Source organism: Miniopterus natalensis, chromosome 1 (assembly GCF_054644295.1).
Source record: "Miniopterus natalensis isolate mMinNat1 chromosome 1, mMinNat1.hap1, whole genome shotgun sequence".
Taxonomy (NCBI): domain Eukaryota; kingdom Metazoa; phylum Chordata; class Mammalia; order Chiroptera; family Miniopteridae; genus Miniopterus; species Miniopterus natalensis.
In genome coordinates, this window is record NC_142081.1 from 53,452,004 (window position 1) to 53,471,818 (window position 19,815).

The following is a 19,815-nucleotide window of genomic DNA, read 5'->3' on the forward strand; positions in this document are numbered from 1 at the left end:
TTCTGCATAGGGGAGAAATACCAGTAAAAACAGTAACATGCAATATTGTTACGTGTGATGGGTTGCCACTTGAGCTGGGATAAAGGAATCAGCCACTGTTAACAGTTTTAATTTCTTCTAAACAAATGTTTATTAAATTGAAATTGGACTGCTCTGCTAATCCCTATGGATGAGCCAAAAATACTAGGAATTTGGAATTTAATTGGAGAGAGAGAGAGAATATGTACATAGGTCCATATATAGTACAGATTCAGATAGGAAAATGTGTGAAACAGTGTGAGTGCCACAGGCCTTCATAGAATCCTCTGCTACTGTGTATGCTTTAGCTGTTCAGTGTTAAAATAGCTCTATTTCGGAAATAATTAAATTAAAACCTCTACATGTATTGACTTTTTCAGGTGGCCTGGATGAAGCTCTCTATAATGTTATAGCCATGGCACGGGAACAAGAAATTCCTTTTGTGTTTGCCCTTGGAAGAAAAGCTCTAGGACGCTGTGTGAACAAGCTGGTTCCTGTTAGTGTAGTGGGAATCTTCAACTACTTTGGTGCTGAGGTAAGACTTTGGAAGACACACCCTCCTTCACTCCCCCCCGCCCTGCCCCCACATAGTACATTTTCTGTTGACACATGCCAGTGTTATGTTTAAGCATTTGAAGAAGTGAGATGATAACTTTCCAAGAATGAGTGGAACATTCTTGAGTATTACATTTCCTTTTTTAGTGTTGAAGCCCTTACATAAGTTAATCCTACAGCATTTTGAAAAGATGTTTAGCTCCTATTTCTGCCACAGTGTTTTTTTCTTCTGGGTTCAGCTATGTAATACTTGATCATTTATTTAACTGCTAGGTAAAGATTATCTGATATTATGCAATGTAAAATAATTTCAATCTATATGTTGGGTATATTTTGTGCTATGAGGAGTTGAGAGAAAAGAATCCTTTAATTGGAGAGGATATTACTTTAGAAAATGAAATTTCTAAACCAGTTGTCGGAATAATTCTGTAACTCTGATACCTTCATTTTCTCTTGCAGTCAGCTAATACAAAGTTTTACCCATAGGAGCTAATAACATAAAGGTATCAGCTTTATTTAGAGTAATGCTTATTAACATACAATGTTTTAAGACTTTTTTATGAAGTTGATTCTAAAGTATTTTGTGACATTTTTCCTCTGCCTATTTTTGTATTTTAAGTGTCTGTCCTTTCCTATCCAGTCACCATGTTTACATACTCCTTTCTCTCTTTATTTAGCTTCTCTACCATCACCCATGAAATTTTCTACCTACCAACCTACTCTCTCTGAGTATATAATTAATATGTGCGCTCCCACAGTAGCCCTTGCTTTTCTCAGTTACAGATATCACACTGCTTTGCTGTAGTTTATGTATTTCTTCCCCCTTAACATGAATTTTGTCATTTTATTAACATGAGTATGCCCCATCACCCATGTTTCACTTTATTAATTCCTTTCATGTTTTTTTCTGTTTCTCTGATGGAAGAACTTCTGGTTATTTAGCTCCACATTCTACTTTCAGCTCTTTGTTTTACTTTTATAGTTTGCGTTTGTCCCAGTATCTTTGGGTTTCCTATCACATACATGTCATATTTTCATCATTTTCCAAACCCCCACTAGCCATACAGGCACTGACTTCTTTTTGGTCTTCTTTAAGGTTTTCCAACAAGGAAACATTACAGGGAACTTTTAATTTCTGTGGAGACTGCCATCTTTTTGTGCATCCTAGAACATCACCCTCCATACACTTGTTCCCTTATGTTCCAACTCATAAGATTCTTCAATGCCCCCCAAACATGCCTTGTACTTTCTTTTTTTTTAAGTATGTGTGTGTGTGTGTGTGTGTGTATTTTGATCTTAGAGGAAGGGAGGAGAGAGAGAAAAACATCGATATGAGAGAGAAACATTGATCAGTTGCTCTCCATACATGCTCTGACTGGAGATCAAACCCACAATCTGGGTATGTGCCCTGACCAGGAATCAAGCCCACCACCTTTTGGTATGGAACAACGCTCCAACCAACTGAGCCACACCAGCCAGGGCCATGCCCTGTACTTTTTAAAGCCTATATCTTTATTCATGATTTTACCTGCTTGAGTAAGAATGCACTGTCTCCTCTCAAAATTTTACCTATTTTTCAAAGCCTATATCAGATGTCATACTACTTCATGAATTCTTCACTGGTTCCCAGCAGTTAGATATGATATTTTCTCTAAAGGCCAAAACATTTCGTACGTCTTAAGGCAGTTACAATATTTTGCCTTGAATTATAGCTGTCTCTTGTTTTCTCCTTCTGGCCACGTGGGAGTTTTCTTGAGAGCAGAGTGGTGTTCCAGTGGTCTTTGTACCCACTGTAGTGCCAAATGCTAAAGTGTGCAGTTGTCGAATTGATAAATTCTACAAGAACTTTTAATATATCACACTTAGTAATGACTAGTGTTGAATCAGGAAATTTCCTCAGTCTTGTGAGAATTAAGTAAATAATATATGCAAGTTACAGAGTATTTTATAAGGTTCTGTGGTTGGCATACCATTTGGATTTTGTGCTGATTGAAAGTGTATCTGATTCTGAAACAGTGGAGATTTATTGCTAATAATAGGAATAGGAAGTATAGCAAAAAATGGACTAATCAAAATCTCTTTCTTTTTAGAGCCTGTTTAATAAGTTAGTGGAACTCACTGAGGAGGCCAGGAAAGCCTATAAAGATATGGTTGCGGCAATGGAACAAGAGCAGGCAGAGGAAGCCTTGAAAAACGTGAAGAAGGTGCCGCACCACATGGGGCATTCGCGGAACCCCTCGGCAGCCAGCGCCATTTCTTTCTGCAGTGTCATTTCTGAGCCCATTTCTGAAGTAAATGAAAAGGAATATGGTAAGTTGTTACGTACCATTAAAGATGACTTAAATTTTGAAATTATTTTTTAAGATCATTTGAAAATGACTTTTCATGCAACCTTTTGTTTTTATCTTAGTGATTTGATTATTCATATTTTGCTTAAAATGTTGGTTTAAAAAATTGCAGTAAACACAGCCATTAAAAATTAGGAGACTATTTGGGGCTGAGGCTTTCTGTTAGACCGGAAATTTAGTCACATTTCCATAATCTTAAAAAAGAAAAATCCCAAAAGAATTTAAAATGCAGAATGCACCTTACTTGTGATCTGTAACTTAGTAAATTCTGGGATGTTTTATTCTAATACTTTATACTCAGTTGCTAAAATTTTGTATTTACTAAGTGTACAAAAGACCTGACTACTATTCAATCTAAGCTTATAAAACCTAGACATAGTTCTGACATTGGTTTTTGAGTTAAATCTTATTGTAGTCAAAAAGATATAGAAACTAAGAAACACTTATGTGTGATGTTTAAAGTTACATATTTACTGCACTCTACATCTTAACAGTTTCCTTGAAAGCCTTTGAACTGTAATACTATCATACCTCGAATTCTTAAATTCTTTCTCAATCTAGTTTCTGAATTTTTTCCCTTATTTTTTCTTTTTTTTAAAATAGTATAGCCACCTCCTTTAACTTGGCTTTTTGTCATTTCTTCTTTTCTCTTTTTAATCTGTTATCTGAGAATTTACCAAATAGCTTGCTGCCAATCTAAAACTTAACATGTAGAAAACTGAGTCCTCATTTTCTTCCGTTCTTCTCACTCTCTCTTTCCTGGCCTGTCTGTCATTGTAGTTAAATGTTTGGAATACTTGTGACAACTCTGCAGACCAGAGACTATATCAAGATATTGTGGGCCTTTAGGAAACAGTTGGTCAAGGATAGGTGGTCCTGGCTTAGGGGCAGACACGTTTCTTTGGCTGGAGTGATACTAGTTAAAAATAAAGAAGGTAAAGTGCTAGCTTTTTAAATGAGGTCCCTCTGTACAGTGATACATCAGACCTCAAAGGCAAACTGCAAGATAAATTCATAAAGCTTTGGGTCTGGGCAAACGACAGTGATCTTCATTTGGGTGCATAGAAAGAAGTTATGAAAAGAACCTCTCAGAAATTTATGAGATGTTTTCAAAAACACCAGATTTAAAGTGTTTGATGATTGAAGCCTTGGCTTTTTCACCCCCTGCCTGGGAAATTTAAGCATAATTGATTAATTTCTGGGCCTCAGAGATTTCTCTTTACTAAAATGAGGAGGATTTTGCCTAGGACACCTATAAAATTCCATTCCAAGTGAAAATTCTGTGAACTAATGGTTGAATCCCAAGAAGGGATTTAGAACCTTAATGATTCTAGCCTGATGAGCTGATTTATCAGGACACCAACAAAACTGAGTGAAAGTAACCATAATAACATTGAGAGCAAAGCATAAAGTATTCTGTCTGTATGCATTTAGTAACAAACATAGAACACACTAATGTGGCCTAAGAAATTAGGATATTTAATTATTGCACTAGCTCTTCCCTACTTTCTGTTCTTTCATTCTCAGTCTGTGGCTGCTGCTTATGCTTTTATCATCTCATGTTTAAAAATAGCTGCTGTGGCTCTGGGCATCACAGCTGTTGTCAAAAGCAGGAGGTCAGGCAGTGCGTTCCTTTTATCAGCGAAGCAAAATTTTCAGAAGACTTCTCCTTTTGTTTTATTTGGCTTGAGCTGATCATTCATGTGATTACTTTTATCTGCATGCAAGGGAGACTTGAGCAAGAAAATGTTTTGCAAAGGGGAATGGGATAACCATGGTGGTATAAGAACTATTTTAATTCATCTCCTGGGACTGAGTTCAAGTCCATCCCAGGTTTGGGAGTTCTGTTAGCCAGTAAGAAAATGAGTAATGGCTGTTGGGTAGACAACAAATAGCATCTTCCTTGTCATCTTGGTGCCAGATTTCTAAAATGTTTTCTTTTGATTTCCATGGTTTAAAGTAAAAATAAATCTGGGAAAGGGATGCTAATCATTGGGTAGAAGAGAAAGGCTTCTGTGATAATCCAGTCTTATTGTCCTTTGTGCACCCTTTATTTTCTTTGTTTATGTTTTCCTTCCACCTGAGCTGAGTCTCAATTCTATCTTACTTACATGAAACAAGTAGTTTCAAACATAAATCCCAACTAAGCTGTAAGTTCTTTGAGAACAAGACTTGGCACATAATAGGCACTTGATACATAATAATAATTGCTCACTTCTCACTATATGCTAGGCATTTTGTCAGCACTTCCCATTTGCTAAGGCATTTAATCCTCTGAGCAACCCTATGAGATAAATATTTTACTGCATTTTTATTTTTGGAGGGGGGCACACATCAATGGGCTACTTCCTACACGTGCCCCATCTATCGAAACTGTCACCTTTTGGTGTATGGGTCAATCTCCAACCAGCTGAGCCACACCAGCCAGGGCTGTACTGAATTTTATGTAAAGATGAAGCTGAGACGAAGAGAGGTAAATAACTTGTCACAGCTAGTAAGTCCAGCTCTGGAACCTGCACTGTTAGCCTCTGTGATATATATTTCCTGCCTGTTGAAAGAATTTTCAGTGGAACCAAACAGCAGGTATTCAGTAAGCATTTATGAGGGAGGGCCACCTCAGTGTCTAGTCCATTCATCCTGAGTTTCCTGCTCATCCTCTGCTACCACCTCTTCCTCTGGAGGCTCTGGAACTCTTCTGCTTGTTCCTTTCCTATATATAGCTATCTAAGAGGGACAGCTTCCTTGTGTGTGCTGACTGAAGGGAGAAATATATACACTTATCCTCTGACAAACACACTGGTGCCTTGAAAGTTTTAAAAAGGATAATGTCACAAAGAACCAGTAAACAGAACAGAAAGGCATAGAAGGGATTAATAAGCAAAGAAGAGCTTTGGTGAAAAAGTTCTGCTAAAATAAACAATTCAAAAGCAAGGTAGGTTTGGGTCAGTACTATTTCCAGTTTTGTTAAGATCTTTGATCCTGCCTTTAGCTTGCTTCCTAGTCCCCTCTTCAGAAGGGGATGTCTAGCTGTCCTATTCTGGCCTTAGACTGCCTGCATTCAGCACTCCTTTGCTCCCCCACTTCTATCCTCCAGCCAGATCTCCCCTATCTCCTAGAGAAAGGTGGCACTTTTATACCTGCTGTGTTTCTCCCTCTCATGTTCATGTGCGTAGTGCAAACGATCGAGGCCAGGGAGGTTCACACTAGACCCAGACAGTCCGAAGGAAAATTGGGGAGCCAAAGGAGGATGAGACATGACTTTATTCCATTACAGTGTGCCGAATGTACACGAGATAAACCTGCACTCTCCCCGTGGCAGCTGGCCGGGGATACATGGGGGACAAACCGCACCCCAGGGGACAAAACCGCACCTCTGAAAGTCCTGGGCCAGTTTTATAGGGGCCAGAACAATAGTGGCTCTCAGCCAAGGATGGGTCAGACATTAGTCAATTAACATGGCATCTGTTATGACTATGCTATATCATGTTTACATAACTGGGGCCTTCTGCTGAGAGAAGGTGGCGAGAAAGCCTGAGTGTTTTCACTTTCCCCACAGTGTGTTTGCCTGCTCATCAATTGCTAATCAAGCTTCACCTGTTACTTTAGGGTGGGAGCCTGGCCCTCCCCTGTGGATATGTGATCTCAGTGGTTCTTTGATCATCGTGACAAGACTTGGTGGCTAATTGCAGAGTTCCATGTCTCTGCTTCCAAGGCTGTGTCTCCCTTTCCTTTCCAAGGTGGCTCTGAGCTCACCTACCTAGTAGGTGAATGCCCAAGACTAAGTCCTGAGAGAGTTCAGCCGTGCTCCGTCTTCCATCCTCTCCTTTTTCCTGTTCTTTCACTCATTGTCAGGGACTGGTGGGGTTTTCCAAGACCCCAAGGCAATTCTTGCAGTACTTTTGAAGGAAAAAAAATAGTTGGAAGGAAATGTAAATGTGCAACTGAAGTTTTAAAAAATCTTAATCCTTTTTAAAGTTTTTTTTCCCCACACATGATGCATGTGTGAAAGTTTTTAATTAACAGGGTTTTTCCCGCCCAGCACTTACTATATGCCAACCATAGGGACACACAGATGAGCAGGAGTGGGGACGAAGAGGGAGGAAGGGTGATCAGCAAACACAAAACAAGTGCTTTGAACTGCAGATGCAAAATGTGCTGTCGGAGTTCAGGTTAGTGAGTGACTCAGGAAAGGCCTCAAAGGAACTGACATTTTATTGAGGAGGAGTCTGAACGGTAAAGGAGGAAACACGTCTCATACAGAAAGAACAGTTTATACAAAGCAAGGAATTCTAATAGAAGGAGTGTGACTTCTGGGAGCAGTGAGAAATCATTGTGATCCTGAGGGTGGAATGCAAGGCTGGGAGTGAGAATGAATGGGACCAGAAAGGTAGCTGAGAGTCACATATGAAGGGCTCGGCTATGGCAAGCTAAGGAGCTTTCTATTTCTGGGTAATAGAAAGCCCATTAGACAGTGATGCAATCAGTTCACAAAGTCAATTAGGAAGATATTATAGATGCACAGCAAGGTAAAGAAGGCTTAAGCTGACGCAGTAGTGACCAAGTTTAGTAGCTTTTGGGCTAGAAGTGACATGGTAGAGGATATGAATAGACATTTTTCCAAAAAAGACATACAGATAGTTAACAGGTACATGAAAGATGCTCATCGTCACTAATCATCAAGGAAATGCAAATCAAAACTGCAGTGAGATATCACTTCACACCTGTGAGAATGGCTAGTATCAGAAAGACAAAAAAAATAAATGTTGGTGAGGATGTGAAGCAAAGGGATCCTTGTGTACTCTTTGTGGGAATGTAAATTGGTAAAGCCACTTTGGAAAACTGTATGGAGCTTCCTCAAAATATTAAAAGTAGAACTCACATGATCCAGCAATTCTACTTCTGGGTATTTATCCAAAGAAAATGAAAACATTAACTTGAAAAGATATATGTACCCCCATGTTCATTGCATTGTTACTTGCATTGCCAAGATAAGGAAACAGTCTAAGTGTCCATCGTTGGATTAATGGATAAAGGAGATGTGATATATTTATACAGTATTCAGCCATTAAAAACAAAATGAAGCCTTGCTATTTACAACAACATGGATGGACCTTGAGGGCATAATGCTAAGTGAAATAAGTGAGACAGAAAGGCAAATATTGTGTGATCTCACTTATATGTGGAATTAAAAAAAAATACAAACACCAAGCTCATAGATACAGAGAACAAATTGGAGGTTGCCAGAGAAGGGGGTTGGGGGTTGGGCAAAATGTATAAAGGGGGTTCAAAAGCACAGACTTACATTTATAAAATAAATAATAAGTCATGGGGATGTAATGTACAGCATGGTGACTATAGTTAATAATACTGTATTTCATATTTGAAAGTTGCTAAGAGTAGATTTTAAAAGCCCTCATCACAAAAACAATTTTGTAAGTATATATTGGTGATGGGTGTTAACTAGACTTATTGTGGTGATCATTTTGCAGTCTATGCAAATATCAAATCGTAATGTTCTATACCTGAAACTAATATAATGTTACATGTCAATTATACTTTAATAATAAAAAAATAAAATGAAAAAATATAAAACGGGAAACAAGAAAATAAAGATGCAGGAGAGCTGTTCTTTTGTCTTCTATTAGTAGTACATTTTTAGCTCTAAACTGAGTTACTGTCATTAAAAATAATTTAGATTTATCACCACTGTATTATACATAATAATACTTTTTTTGGTTCTTAAAGTCACTTGGTAAGCCAAGCCATGTATATTATCAGACAGCTTTACAGAAATGTAAGAAATGCATGGATGGCTTCTTTGCTAATAAATGAAAACCCCAGTCCCATTATAGGCCAAAAGATAGCTCTTAGATAACTTGCCCAGGGAGCATGATACAAACCTGTCAGATCAGAAGTACGTATGCTGAACATCTTGGCTCTGCCACCTGTGACTTGTGGATCCTTGAGCCCAGTACACCTTAGAGCCAAAAAAAGTTAGGTAATTTATTGATTTTCATGAATATATGAATGTCATATATGAGCATTAGTGAGCTCCTGTTGGCATAAGAACTTTTGCATTCTCAAGCATTAATATATATATTTTTTTGCCTCTTTGTTTTTATATCTTAAATGTACATTTTTAAGAATTGTTTTTTCTTTATAACATTTAAACTAGTACTAGAACAATCTGAGTTTTTAGTTTTTCCAATCAGTTGGTAAACCAGTAAGTTTCTGTAGTTCTTCCCTCTTTTATGGGTTGCATAACTCTGAAACAGTGTTCTAGTTTTTTAAAAATCTGTTTGATATTTGCAGAAACAAATTGGAGAAACATGGTGGAAACTTCAGATGGACTGGAAACATCAGAAAATGAGAGAGAGGTTTCCTGTAAACATAGCACATCTGAAAAATCCAGTAAACTTCCATTTGACACAGCCCCTGTTGGGAAGCAGCCATCGTTAGTGGCCGCAGGCAGTGCTACCTCAGCTACAAACCCTGGGAAATTGGCCGTGAGTGATAAAGAGGAAGTGAAGCCAGATGACCTGGAATGGGCCTCACAGCAGAGCACAGAGACCGGCTCTCTGGATGGCAGTTGCCGAGATATTTTGAATTCGTCCATCACTAGCACCACCAGCACTCTTGTGCCTGGCATGCTTGAAGAGGAGGAAGAGGAGGAAGAGGAGGAGGAGGAGGATTATGCCCACGAACCCATATCTGTAGAAGTACAGCTCAATAGTAGAATTGAGTCTTGGGTCTCTGAGACCCAGAGAACGATGGAAACTCTTCAGCTTGGGAAAACGCTGAATGGTTCTGAGGAAGACAATGCAGAGCACAGTGGCGAAGAGGAAGCAGAGGTGCCTGAGGTGCTGGAGCCAGGGATGGACAGTGAGGCCTGGACTGCTGACCACCAAGCAAGTCCAGAGCAGCAGAGGCCCAGCAGCTGCAGCTCTGTGAACAACGAGCACTCCGATTCTAATTACTTGCCCCCAAGTCTTTAACTCAGGAAATGCCAGCTTTCTATCTCCCACTGTGTAAGGGTTACAGCCATTATATTTATGCTTCATCTCAACATTTTGCACTGTCCAATATTTAATATATGTATTTAATTCCCAACAGAAATATTTTTGTAGCTGTCTTTTACTTGTTTTGTTAAGATCAATAGCTTATTAGCTTTTAATTAGCATCTATGTCTTTCTAAGAACTGTGTGGAAAATTCAGAATTGTTTCAGCTTATTTTGTTATGGAAAATAATGATTTTAAAAAAAGAACAAGACCAGGTTTTAAAGAAAATAAATTTAAAATACTTATTGAGAGTCATTTTGAAAGTTAAAAATCAAGGTTTTAAGGATAGGAGCGGTTGTCAATGTTTGCTTCAATGCTATGCTTCTTTTGCTCTAACCCGTCTGACCAAAACATTCGGGCTGCTTTAAAAAAAGAACTGGCTGTAGAGTTAGAAAACTAAAAAAAAGCTGAGCATAAGTAAGTTCACAAAGTGTTTTGTGTTAAGAATTGATGCAACTTTTTTTGGTCAACAAATGCTTGTTTCAGAAATCATTGTTGTTGTCATTGATCAAAGTTGGGATGGGCTAAAACAGCCTCCAGGACTTAGGTTAGCAAAGGGGCCACCACAATTAGAGCTGGCCTTGTCTGTGGAAAGTGATAGATGTTGTATTTGATAGTGAAAAGTCACCCACGTAAGGACCTTCCAGGTTCTGTCTCATATTTGCTTACCTCAGGAATGCTTTTGTACATACTCATATTTACATAAAGTTAGGCAGATTTTGATATTGAATAACAGATTGTATGACTGCAGCTTTTACTTGCACACAATCCAGAAACAAAGTCTTATACTGGTGTGTTCTCTTGCATGCTTCTGGTTCAGGACTCTATTTGAGACAGGGATTTGATGGGAGTTCCAAATTTGTCCTGAGTGGAAAACCATTTCACCTTTAAAAAATACATGTATTTTGCCCCTAGCCTCAAGCACTTGCCACGTAACACTAACCATAGTTACTGATAGGAGGTCAGGGAAAGGAACTTTATGTAACTTTTAACGTGTATCCTGCTTAAGGCTTGGAAGAGGAAGTTTTGAAGAAAAGAGCAAGTTCTGATTGTGCTGAAACTATCAGGTGATTTAGAATATGCAGCTACACAGAGGTATTAATACTTGATCACTATTATTTATCCTTGCCCTTCTCTAGGAGTGTGTATACCTGCTTGGGAGAAATACTGCGCTAAACGTTTTATTTGCCAGTTGGTCACCACCTGGTAGTGAGTGACCTTGACAAGTCTATGTAATAGTGGGAGAATTGTAAATTACCAGTTTTTCTGTCTTTCCTCCAACCCCACCCTCAACTGACCAGCACACGCACAGACACTCCATCTTTATGCTTACGAGCTGCCAAAGCAGGCACAGAACTGAGGAGGGAGGGGCACTTTCCCTGCCTTGGTTTTATAGGGTAGGCTCTGCCTCGCAGAGGCAGGAGGGGAGAATTGGGCAGATTCTTTATTTAACTCATTGGGACTACTGTGCTAGTTTTGATGTTCCATAATGCTGGCATTTAAATTACTGGAGGGGTCAGATTCTTGCTGATTTAGTATTTACAGATTGTGAGAGTTTAAGAGCATCGCCGTGTGGAAAGTGTCAGTTTATCAGCTTCGTTAGTGTGCTGCTAGGGGCCGTTATTGTACTGTCCTGTCTAAACTTCTCCAGAATAGACACCGTAAGCACAAAGTACCCAGAACGTACAGGAACACGGCATGTAAGGAATGAAGCCTCTGAAATAAAATCGTGGATTTATATGCGGCAGATCTTACTGTCTCTACACATTGGGAAGTATTAGTTGGTTTAAAGAAATGATAGAGTTTTTGAACTACTGACAACCTTAAAAGTGAACTTAAAAGCTTTTCATACTTTTTAACGGTGTAAATTTCATTCGGTGTCAGTGATTCAGTAACTCTTGATCAAGGTAAGGGCTTTTCAAAGGTTTCTTATATTTTATATATCTGCTGAATGAGAATTGTCATTTTAGATTTTTGACATTTGTATCAAAAGAGAAGTTGAGGAAATCTTTGGAACACCCATAACTTTCCACTTTGCTATAGACTTTAGAAGTGTTTGATTACGTGTTCGATAAATGCTCTTGCACGTGCAGTATCTGCTGCCAGCAAACCCAAGGGACCACAGCCTTTTTTATATGAGACAGGTCACCTCTAGAGGACAACCCGAAATTTATTAAAGGAGATGTTACTATGTTGAAAGTATGTTAAATAAGTATTAATAATGTCTTTATAATTTGTTTCCTTTAGTAAGTTCTGGAATGTGTGTACATTATATACAAGAGAAGGTGTGAAAATTAAGGAAGTGGGGTTTTCATGGGGAGACCTGGGGTGAGTGCCTCTTTGGAGACCTAGAGAGATCTAATGGTAAGAGTAAGGGTTAATCATCACAAGAAATAAAAAACATAGCAATTTTTTCCTTACTGTGTAGAGGTGGTTTTACTGGCAATAATTAATATTAGATTTCTATTTCGATATATAAGTGTCTGAATTACTACATGAATTGCACTCCCCAAAATTAGATTTCCGTTTCAGTAGGTTTGTTTACTATGAAGATTACTTCTCAAAAGACAAACGTTCATATTAGCTTAATTTTTGGTTTAAGTGTATTTGTAAATGATGTAATATATTTCTTTTGACTAAATATGGGAAAAATAATCTGTTATACATTGAAAAGTTTTTAAAGGCTTTGACTGGAGGTCATTTTTTGCAGAGATGGTATTTTATATGCTTTCAGTATTTGGAAAAGAATTAGTCAAAAGGAATTTACATAGTTTAAATATTGAGAAATTAATATCTAAGTAATGTACTTGTCTGATTTCGTAATAAGCTGGGGGAGGTGGGGCTGGTAATTGTAATGTGCAAATGAGTAGTGAACTCTACATCATTTTTCTTCTCTAACATAAAACTTAAATCTCAACACATTGTTACTTTAATATATGTATAGATAAGTGTTACTGTTTGTAAGGCTGCTGTGTGCTTAAAAAACCTGTCATTTAAGTATTTTCTGTGTGTGGTGCCAACAGGTTAGTACATTAAGTTATCCATTTAAAAACTATCTTTTTGATTTAAAATTTTTTCTGTGAAGTAATTTATTTACAGGCATCTTCTCCCTCCCCTTTCCAACCTTTACACATCACAGAATCAACCAAACTGTTTGCCTAATCTGAAATCGGAATCCTAATTAATCATAAATTTTAAACTTGATTGGCACATCACACCTTAAAAGTATTTGTATTGTTTTGTAATTTAATTTCGAAATATACCACATGAATTTATAATTTAATGTCTTAATTGTAATGCTCTAATTAAAACTAGCAAAATTAGTATGAATCATAACATAAAGGGATATCCCTCTTGTTAGTTCTTTTGCTGTATGAAGGATAATTGTTATATAACATTTTAGGGGTATTAACAGCTTTTTTTGCACTATGTAAATACTAGTGAAGATTCTTCTGTAACTAATAAAATTATTATTGAAATGCTGTCTTATCATTTCAGAAAAGGTACTTAAGGAATTCATTACTTGACCAACACTCCGGATAAAGAAACACAGTCCAACTTGTAGTACTGCTTAATGTTCTCATGGGTTTTCCAAAAAAGGTGGTAAAATCTGCAGGAAGGCGTTATTCATAAAAATCTCCATTTGGGATAGTTGGTGTGGCAGAGGCCTCGGCATCTAGCCGGAGACCATCCTAGTGTTAGGAGAAGGCTCCTGTAGCTTCCTTTTTGTGCTGCTCTGTGCCAAGCATTGTTCTAAGCCTTTTCCCAATTTTAACTCATTAATCCTCACAACAGCCCTTTGAGGAAATACTGTTTCTCACTTTTTAGATGAAACAGTCATGGATATGTTAAGTAACTTACCCAAAATCCCACAGCTGGTAAATGGCAGAACTGGAATTCAAACTCAGTCCCATGGCAAAGTCCATGCTTTTACTCACTGTCCTTGGTTGTGTCACAACACGCTCAGAGTATGCAAACCAGTGCTTTCCTCCACTTCCTAAAGTATCTTCTGGACGTGAAATGTGCCAGGACTGAACTGATTGCCTCACTTACTGAGCCTCACCTAATCACTCTCCCTAAAGTCGCCCCAGACCTTGTCAGTATGTCACAGTGAAATGTAGGGAATCTGAAAAAATAGACTCATCTGTTAGAAAATAGGATCACTAGTTTTCATAATGAGAAGAAACTAATTTTTGGTGATTGTGAAAAGAAACGCAGGTGCCTCTCAGTTGTATCAGAATATTTCCACCCTCCCCCCTGCTTTTTTGACCAATGTTTGTACCACTTCTGATAAAATTCCTTTCCTGACAGTGATCAGTTTTTCTTCTAACTGACCAGAAGAGGGTGTGCATGGCACCTGAAAACTGTCATAGGCTACCATGTAATATTAATTTTTTTTTAATGGGGAGAGTGGAAAGAGAAATAATCCTGAACTACAGGCTTTGCTATAGAAGGTGCTTAGCTCTGAGTCTAAGCTGAGCACTCAGAAACCATACCCGTAGGTATCATTCCATTTTAGAAAGAGCACACTGTCAAAAGACATTTAGATCAGGTACTAAGTAGTTCAATTTAAATTTCTAAATTATTTTAGCAATTAATATTCTAGCTTGACTTGGGTTCTGGTGTTCCTGGATTCTTCTGACATTATGAAATATGACACCTGGCTTATTACAAAATAGGTCTTAATGGCAGCCTGTGGATTGCAGGGCCAAAAGCATGCTCTGCTGGCGCTCCCACAGTGTGGGATTTGGAAAACAAATGTTTCCATTCTGGACCTAGTCTCAATACCTGTATTTCTCTCCACTCCTCCCATCTTTCTGACACAGTTAATTATTTGTCAACCCTATGGCAAGTAAAGAGACATTCACTCCTGCAGAAATGGGTTGAGGAACTGCATGGCTGTGTCCTGGCTACCTGTATCCAAGGTTACGTGTGGAAGCAGAGGGTTGGAGCTCCCAGCTGAGCTAACGGTCTTCAGTGAATCTGCGAGCTATGGTTTGGGGCCTGGAGTAGTGTCATTTTCTGTGGAAGGAATGAGTGCTTCATCTCAGAAACATGACGCTTGGCCATGGCCTTGAGCTACCGGGAGGGATAGGTTATAACCCCAGCCTTCCTATGGTGGGACTCTGACTTGAGGCAGTGTGTTCGCAGTCTTACTTACCTACCGAGGTGTGCACAAATTCCCCAGGTGGTTTTTGCTTTCAGTTTTCTCTTTACCTGAGTTAGAGTACTTTCATTGCTTTGCTTCAGCTTGAGAGCAGGATAATGAATTAAAATGTAAGCAGTTAATTTTGTTAGCTCCAGTTAAGGAGGAATGAGAAAGGTTTTAAAATTATTGGTTTCTCAGTCATGGGAGAAATGTTGAGACTGTCTCCCCATCATTGTTCGTTTTCCTTGCTTTCCCTTTCCTAAAACCAATGTTGTAAGGTAAATGGTGAGTTTCTGACAAGTATTGTAATGTTTCTAGTTAGGAAGGTAAGAAAGAACCTAGGTTGCTGCTTTACAAATATCCAAACACAGTGATGGCCAAGAAAAAGGTACAACTATTTCTTTAAGTTTTGCTCTTCAATATTTAAGATACACCATTTAAACTGTTTCATAATCTTTGAAAGGGATCAGCAAACTACAGCCTGTGTGCTAAATGGGCCAGCAGCCTCCTTTTGTAAATAAAGTTTTGTTGGAACACAGTCACTCCCCTTCATTTACATATTGTTTGTGGCTGCTTTCCTGCTGCAGTGACAGTTGAGTAGTTGTGGCAGCGACCATATGGCCCACAAAGCCTGAAATATTTGCTAAGATAGGCCCTTTACAGAAAGTTTGCCAACCTCTAAAATTGAGATGGTGTCCAACAGCACTTCATTCTCATATGGTTTGCTCCCAGTTCTTCCTTTTATTTCTAGGGATGATGCATCTGTCATATGGGAGGAGCACCATCGGAAGCAAGTGCTGGTGCTTGGGTAGTGCAGGCACTTGGGAGGCTTGGGTTCCTGTTTCTTCGTTCACTACACACTCTGGAACATCAGGCGAGTCCCTTGATTCTCAGTTTCTCCTTTGTCAATGAGGGATGTACTGGTAGAGTCCATTACAGGACCCTGAAACTAGGATCCTCCTTGGGGAAACAGGCCATTCTTTGGTCAAGGTTATGAGTTGAACCACGGCTGGGTACTGTGCGAAGGCCACCACAGGCAAGACCACCAGCACCCGCAAAGTGGGTTGGTGCCCAGAATGGGCCATGGTTATTATGCCAGTCACTCTAGTTCCCTCAAAAATTTGAACTGGAGGCCACAGAAAGTGAGTGGAATAAGTGTGCTGAGACAGTAGAGAAGCCATGAGAACAGAGCAAGGAGCTGCCCTCTATTCTGACGGCTTTGAGTTTTTAGCCTGTTCTTAGGCCTTTAATCAACACTTTTTTCTCAATTATGGTGAGCTTGTCTGCTTTTGACAACCAACAGAGTTTATGTAGATGATCTTTAAAGTTCCTTCAAACACAAATGTTCTTAGGGCTTTGTGAAGAGAAGGGTTCACCATAAATGCATGAAGAACTTGCTACCTTCGTGGTGACGTGCCAAGAGCTTGCTTTGTGTCAGCATGAGTAGTTGGGGCATATAGAATGGCCCTAGGACCATAGTGGGGATGTGTACAGCTGGGACACAAGCTGGATCAGGGTACTTCCTCCAGGCAGGGCTGTGGATATGGAAGCCTTTCAGCAGCTCTAACAGCCACCACCACCATCACGCCTGTATCAGGTGTGCAGAACCAACCGGCCTTGAGATCATCCTTGACCTCTTTCTCATACATCCAATCTGTCAGGAAATTCTGTTAATTTCACAGAAAAATATATTCAGAATCCAATGACTTGTCCCTCCTTCCTCTCTTCACTCTCTCTCACGTGGATTGTTGCAATCATCTCCCCTGGTCATAATGCTTTCGCTCACTCTTGTCCTACGCTTTGTTCTCAACACAGCAGCCATAATGATCCTGTTAAAAATCTAAGCAGATCATCCCACTCCTCTGTGCTGAACGCTGCCATGGTTCCCATCTCACCCAGAGAAGGAGCCGCCTTTCTTACCCACAGTGGTTCAATGCGTGTGCACTCACTCAGTTACTCCTCTGACCTCACCTTCCACCACACCTCTCCCCCAGCCTTGCTCCCTTGCTGCCCTCCTTGCTAGGTCTGGAGCATGCCGAGTGTGCTGCCGCCTCAAAGCCCTCGCCGTGTCTGTTCCCTCTGCTGGAAAGTTCATTCACCCCGTCCTGCACCTCCTTTGGGTCTTTGCTCACTTGCATCTTCATAGTGAGGCCTCTGGGAGTCAGGGGCTACCCTATCCAAAATTATAACACCCTCATCACTTGATGCCCCAGTCCTCCTCTTCCTTCCCCGTTTACAGTTACCCCCAAACCTGTTCTCTCCCCTAACTTCCTATGTAGTCAGGGGCACTGACCTCCTTTCCCTTAGATTGTCAAATAAAAAGTGGCAACAGCCAACACAGCAATAGCCGTCTGGTGTGAATGAATTACAAGTATACCTGTTTCTTGTCCAATCAGCTAAAAGTATATTTTTTGGGGTGCCGCAGAATTTTAGTCATTTGTTTACGTGTGCCATGCCATGAAAAAGATTGGAAAGCACTGCTCTGTTCCAAAGCTGACTCCCCAAAGTTTGCACTAGGTCTAACTCCACTACCTTGACAAAGAAAGTTCGTGGTAGAAACAAAGCTAGAAGTCAGTCTTCAACCCCCGTCTTGATGGATTTAGCAAATACTTGTGATTCGATAAATGGCCAGTAGCTACAAATTTGATCTTTTCCCCAACAACCCGAAATCGTGCCACTTCACCCTTTACCTGGCCAACCCTCCCCCGGGAATGAGAAATGTGGCTCGCACCTAGGACTTTCCCATCCGCTCACTAGCTGGAGCAAGGTGCTTTAATCTTCATAGAAAGACTGAAGATTGTGTTGGCAACCCACTTATCTGGTTTCCTTAGCAACCAGGGCACAGCATTTAAAGTGACGGCATCCCTTGCCCAGAATAGAAATTGGTAAGCATGACCATGGTGCCCGGACCTGCTCGGGGCTGCTTTAACTCTTCCAAGACTCCTCCTCACCTGGCGATTCATGATCGCAAGCCTCTAATGGGATAGCTACCTGGAATATAATCAGGCAAAGGCTCTGGGCCTGTGTCCATAGCCTGGACCTATGTCCACAGCCAACTCACACTGGTCGGTTACAGCAGCCCTGGAAATGTTGAACAAACTCTTTTTTTAAACACCTTGCTGACTAGTCACAACAGAAAAGTAGCTGGCCGCACAGGCAAGTTCTGGCTCGAAATAGCCTGTCAGCAAGGTGTTAATTCAGGAATTTAAGAAAAATTTTCCATCCTCTTGTAACTTCTGCAGTAATTTGGGCCATGGTGCCACCAGTTTTCATGAAATCTGAGCAAGAATCAAGATGATGAGGCTGCCCAGGCATTTAGGAAAAGCACAAAGAAAAGAATTAAAGAACTTTTAAAGACAATCGCTGTTAAAGAACTTTGGCCAGGCATCTATTGTTTTGTCAGCTTATTATGTTCCTTCCTTGTGGAATGGGTCCACGCTCGCCCCAACCCCATCCCCACCAGGGGTATACTTTCTTAACTGCAACAGAAACAGTTAACTGATCCTGAAACCATCGATGGGTCTGGAATCCTGAAACAGTTAATTCAGTCTGGGCCAATGGGCCCTTTTCTTGGGATTTTTGGACTTAGGCCTGAGAAAGATTGATTGGCTCAGTTGGTTTTGGGTGCCTAGATTTTAAGACAGGAATCTTCAACACCATTGGTGGCCATGAAAAAGCAAAGTCTGGATCTGTATCAAACAGGTTTCCTTACCATCAGAAGTTTTAGAGCCTCCAATGTCCTAATGACTTCTGATTCTCCATGAGGGGAAAGATTGATTGTATGTCAGGCGGCATTTTCCTAATGTATTGGACCAGGGAGCACGTTGTTCTCCAGATTTACTTGGCGACAGAGTACTTTCTCTATGCAAAAACTATGAGTATCCTGGGGAATTAGTTTTCATGTATCATGCATCAGAATATGTTGCTTAAACTATGAAGGCCCAGGAGGATGTGTACACAGGGACGCTTGGACTGCTCTAACTCAGAGGTTCTCAGCCATGGTGCTTTCCTCCTCCGGGGAACATTTAGCAAGTCTGGAAATATTTTTGATGATATTTCCAGGGTGCTGGAAATATATTTCCAGACAGTACCCTCTCCTCCCCAGCTGGAGAGGGTGCTACTAGCATCTATTGGGTCAAGACCAGAGAATCTGCTAAGCATGGTACAACGCACAGAACAGTGCCCCCCGCCCTCCCCACAACAAAGAATTATTCCACCCAAAATGTCAATAGTGCAGAGGTTGAAAATCGGACTAACTTAATGCCAAGATGCTGAATTAGTCCCGTATGGGTTCAGGGCCCCTCGTAGGCGGCATGTGCTCCCATGGTGCAATCAAATGCTCTTGACCTCTGCTTCTGGCTGTGTTTGGACATCCTCTAATATCGCAGAGTGGACTGAGCCAGCCACACTCAGGTTTTCTGGGCAGAACAGGCCTCCCCCCGCCCCACTTCCTGGGGAAGGGGCTGAGGAGTTCACCCCGAGCTTCTGATCACATGCCAGTGCCTCCTCCCACATCTCCCAGTTATTTTCTCCCATCACATGTGGAGGCGTGGGCAGAGCAAAAGGGCAGGGAGGCACCTCTGGCAAAGGCTGTGGGTGAGAGCTCCAAGAAAAGCATGAGTCAGGCACCAGCAGAGGCCGGGAGAATGAGCTGGCCTGGCCCTGACCGCACAATGAATCCAGCAG

At 40.3% G+C, this 19,815-nt stretch overlaps 1 protein-coding gene across 2 annotated transcripts in view; it reads left to right on the top strand.

Annotated features, from left to right (window-relative positions):
* The window catches only part of SECISBP2L (SECIS binding protein 2 like), a 49,968-nt gene extending 36,509 nt beyond the window's left edge, over positions 1-13,459 (top strand). For both annotated transcript variants that reach the window (XM_016211057.2, XM_016211051.2), the window contains 3 exons: positions 399-553; positions 2,664-2,883; positions 9,234-13,459. In XM_016211057.2, the coding sequence (XP_016066543.1) occupies positions 399-553; positions 2,664-2,883; positions 9,234-9,916 (1,058 nt within the window). In that variant the 3' untranslated portion in view covers positions 9,917-13,459. The remainder of the gene's footprint in view (positions 1-398; positions 554-2,663; positions 2,884-9,233) is intronic.
* The last annotated feature ends 6,356 nt before the right edge of the window (positions 13,460-19,815 follow it).